Source organism: Plasmodium vivax, genomic scaffold (assembly GCF_000002415.2).
Source record: "Plasmodium vivax scf_6805 genomic scaffold, whole genome shotgun sequence".
Lineage (NCBI taxonomy): Eukaryota > Apicomplexa > Aconoidasida > Haemosporida > Plasmodiidae > Plasmodium > Plasmodium vivax.
This window is the reverse complement of record NW_001850120.1, coordinates 1-4901: the sequence shown is the minus strand read 5'-3', so window position 1 is coordinate 4901 and position 4901 is coordinate 1. Positions and strand designations below refer to the sequence as shown.

At 22.6% G+C, this 4901-nt stretch overlaps 1 protein-coding gene across 1 annotated transcript, besides 1 other annotated feature; it reads left to right on the top strand.

The window, feature by feature from the left end:
* Positions 1 to 966: 966 nt before the first annotated feature.
* PVX_079195 (variable surface protein Vir6-like) lies at positions 967 to 2625 on the top strand (the record flags this gene model as incomplete). The annotated part of the gene is made up of 4 exons (XM_001612456.1): positions 967 to 993; positions 1138 to 1662; positions 1784 to 2353; positions 2464 to 2625. The coding sequence occupies 4 exons, from the start codon at positions 967 to 969 to the stop codon at positions 2623 to 2625; spliced, it is 1284 nt and encodes a 427-aa protein (XP_001612506.1).
* Positions 1829 to 1951: a microsatellite.
* Positions 2626 to 4901: the final 2276 nt, after the last annotated feature.

Genomic DNA, 4901 nt, shown 5'->3' with positions numbered 1-4901 from the left:
TGGATTTAAGTGCAATCTATGATTTTTCTAACAATACATTTTAATAAGCTTCTATTATTTTTTTTATATTAATGAGGAAATTAATAAACACATTATTATATTTTTAAATGTGTTAATTTACATTTTTAAATACATTTCATTTTATTTTAATTAAATCCTCCATAAATGGTAAAGTATTTTAATAATTATAACAAAAGAATACAACTTTTTTCTCTTAAACTCTAATATAAATCGATATAAAAGTAACACTTTATGTTAAGATAAAATGGAGAAGATTATTTGATTACATATTTAATAAATTATGCTTAATACATTATGAAATATAGCAATATGTTAATTAATTAAATGTAATTTTTTATTTTTTTTATAAACTTCAAATGATATAACATTAGCGTATTATATTTTCTTATTACATTAATTTCTTTTTCTTAAATACTATTTCAGTTGATACAAAAATATTACAATATACATTAAAACATTAAACTATGTAAAACATATAAAGTTTACTATAATAAAGAGTGTGATATATCATTATCTAATTTAAAAGAAGATAATTATAAAGTACAACACATAACAGAAACTATTCAAATTTATACATTTTCATATATTAATAAATTCTTAAGAATAGAGAATATTATAAAGCATATACAGAAAAACAATTAATTATTATAAATATAACTGCTGAATACATCTACATTCCTTATATATTATGTATTTTATAGTGATCCATATTAATTTCTTTGTTCTATAGTTATATTAATTTTAATTTATTACATATACATTCATATGGTTATAAATTGTATATGATAAGTTATTATGTGCTTTTAATTTTTATTTATTAATAATTTATTGGTAAATTGTAGCACCAAATTAATATAAACTTAATCCATACTAATATTTTATTAAATAATAAATTATATATTTTCAAATATTTATACTGCATTTAATTGCTTTTCGTCAAACAGAATGTCAAGCGTCCAAAAAGATCCGGGGGTATTTTTTTTTTTTTTTATGGGGAATATATATAATGTCATCTCATTTAAATGTTTTACACGTCCTATAAAAGCATAACAATTATGTCATATTATTTTATTTTTAGTGTTAATTATTGTTTTATTTGTACCCTTTTTACAATAGTATTTAAATTATGGGACCTACGCTCATTTTAAAGACAAATTTAACCCATATTACGGCATTACATATGATGAAAATAGATTAAATAAATTCATAAAAGAATCAATTACTAATAGCACTCAAGAACTTAAATATAAGGATGCTTTTAAGGAATTATTTAGACATATAGTAAATATGTTTACTATTGCATCCGATACAGATAATGCTTGTAAATATGTTAGCTATATATTACGTAATGAAATCCAAAAAGTAGATCAAAAAACATATAATGATAAAATCTTTAGTGTTTTCAAAAATTTTGCGCAAGCCTTCAAAAAAGATAAAAATTTTAGAAATGAGCAATGTGAAACTAAAATGGTTAACATAGATTCTAGTGTATTCCCCCAAATGAAAACTTTATATGAATTGTATGATATGCATTATAAACTTAAATCAACTTCTGTATACTACGTAAAGGAGCGATGTGATACATTTGGTCTTATGATTAAAAAATATAATGAAGCTATAGAAGAATATCAGCTTAAAGATGTAGAATTACTTAATAAAATATTATCTATTAATGAATTAACTAAAAAATTAACATTGCCCCCCTGATGACCAATGCCCTTATCGGATTATACATTTCAATAAACCATTGTTATATTTAAAGAAACAAGAAGAAGAAAAAGCAAAAAAACTGCAAGAAGAACGARATCAACAACAACGAGAACAACAACGACGAGAACAACAACAACGAGAACAACAACAACGAGAACAACAACAACGAGAACAACAACAACGAGAACAACAACAACGAGAACAACAACAACGAGAACAAGAAGAACGATTAAAATCATTATTACCATCATATGGAGATGTATCAGGTACTCCGAGTGCATTGAGAACTCAAAAAAATGATCTATCACCATCATTGGTGAATGTCCAAGAAGGAGGATTATCAGCAAATCGAATGCTTTCAAGAGAACAACAACATTTAAAAGGAAATAAATTTACATATTCACAAACACCTTTATTAGCTTCATTAGGGGGACAAAGAGAAGAATTGGAACCATCAGAAGTAAGAATTCATGAACCAGAAAGTTCAGATCTGCAACAAAGCGTCACACCAGGGGCATTTAGATCATTACAAAATAGTATCTCTGAATTTATAAGTGATGTTCAACCAGCACCAATTCTTGGTGTATCTGGTGGGATGGGTGCATTATTTTTACTTTTTAAGGTATTGAATGTTTTAAAATTATAATCATAAGCGTATACTACTTTAAAATAAAAATTATCGTTATCATATAATTATGTTATTAAATCTTAAAATTTTCTTCTTAATTTTAGTATACTCCAGTTGGATCCTTCTTTGGAGGAAGAAGACGACGAATCCGTCAAATTCCTAGTAGTTTTGGAGGATTTACACCAGGAGATTTCTCAAATTTCCAGGAATATGGTGGTGGGTATGTTGGATATAGTCCAATGTATATAAATCCTCTCGCGGAATAGGCCATGTAGCGTTATTTCTTCATAAAATATGAGTTATTTTAGAACATATACATTAATAAAACAAATATAATTCAATCCATAACTGTATTTAATAAAATCCAAAATAATATAATTGTTAAATACATATTATATAATAAATGAATCTAAATATCACATAAATCTTAAAGAAGATGTATCCAAAATTTACCTGTATATGCTTGTTGTATTACTAAAAATGTAATGATATAAAAATTAATTGCACAAAAAAAAAAAACAACAACTAAAGAGTCACATATTATGCTTAAAAAGATAACCCACGAACATGTTAATGTTTTATATGAAAAAAAATATGTTTCTTAATTATTACAATTCAAATGTCATCATTATTTATATTTATATATGTGAAAGCATTTATACATATAATATATGAATATGCTACAATATTATAACACTCCTCCAAATAAACACAACAATTAGGTTTATACCCCCAAGGTCGTGCCACATCCATTACGATTAAAAAATAGTAACTTTATAACATATAATCATAAAACGATGTAATGTGAAATTATCCAGGATAACATTATATAACCATTAAATAATCCGATATAGTGTATAATGATATCCTTTCATAAGATTGCATTATAAATGTTAATTGAACTGATTATTAAATTTAAAAAATTCTGCATAAAATTTATATATTTTTATTCTATAACACTCCTTTTATTCTAAATATAACAAGCAAAACATATTACATTATTTTATATATAAAATATATTTTAGAGAAATGCTTCTTCATAGATTGTATAATATATGCATTTTATATACATTACTGCAATTACAACTTATTTAACAGATATTAATATATATTACTAACATTAAATAATAATATTTACAACATATCATTTTTTTTACACTACAAAAAATTATATTCATATATTTCCAAACTATAATTTACCTAATATTTATTAATATTGCTATATAATAAAATGAATGCTTCTTTAATGATTATTTATAAATTTTAATCCTTACAAAATAGCTCTATGGAACTAATAATAAGTTTACAATTAGTTATACCAACACATGTAAATATTTTTACACAACATTGATAGAATATTGACGAATGATATATTACAGAATATGTACGTAAAAAATAATGACTATGACATTATAAAATATTTTTATTTTAGTTTTAAATAAAGACTTATGTAGATAAACATATATACGTATGAATCACATGTACTTATCATTAAAGAATTAACTACAGGATTTATTAAACTTATTTTATCATATATAGAATATTAGATAAATTTTACATATAGTGTTTCTGATATTAGTATATATTATATAAATGATTTTAATTTGTTATATTAGGTTTTTACTTTTGTTCTTCAACATAACTTATGTAACAAATGGTATATAACAAAATTTTCAAACAATAAATTGTAAATTATATATTTAGTAAACTTTTCCTATTTTGTTGTTTAATAATTTATTATATACATCATTTCGATATTTTCATGACAAATGCTTAAAATAAAATTGCCTCTTTTAATATGAAACATAATAATCATTATGGAAATAGGTTATTTTGTGTGCAGGATAAAATGGATAAGCATATTAAATTGTATATATTAATTATAAAGTTTATTTCATATATTGCATAATAAAAATATAATAACATAAATTTTTTGATAAATACACATTTATATATTAATGAAACCTTATATGCGTTAATTTTTCTGAATTTTAAATATAATGCCGACTGAAACGGAAAATCCGGTATCTTTATTTTATACTTTTTAATATTTAAAAAAAATAGTACTTTATGTGTTTGGTAAAACTTATATAAATGAACTATACATTGCATTTATAATTCTCTTATGTAATAATATTTTTAAATATATCTTATTTTGTTTCAACATTATAAATATCAAGATTACTGTTTTTATAGAAATATATTTGATGCAGCTAAGCGAAATGAAGATAATAATGGAGTTGGTAAAAATAATATTATTTTAATGCTATTTACTCTTATATAAAGATATATTTATTGAACTATGTGCCAAAATAAAGGGATATTTAAAACAGTTTCGTACCAGAGATAATCATAAAAATAATAATCGTTGCGCATACATTAATTATATAATAAATGATGAAATTCAAAAATCTCTATATAAAGCAAAATCATATACATTTGAAATGTTCAAAGGCTATATTAAGTCTGATGCTTACCTGAAAGATAATACATGTGCTTCAATGTTTATGTACATAGAAAATAAAATATATAACAATATGGA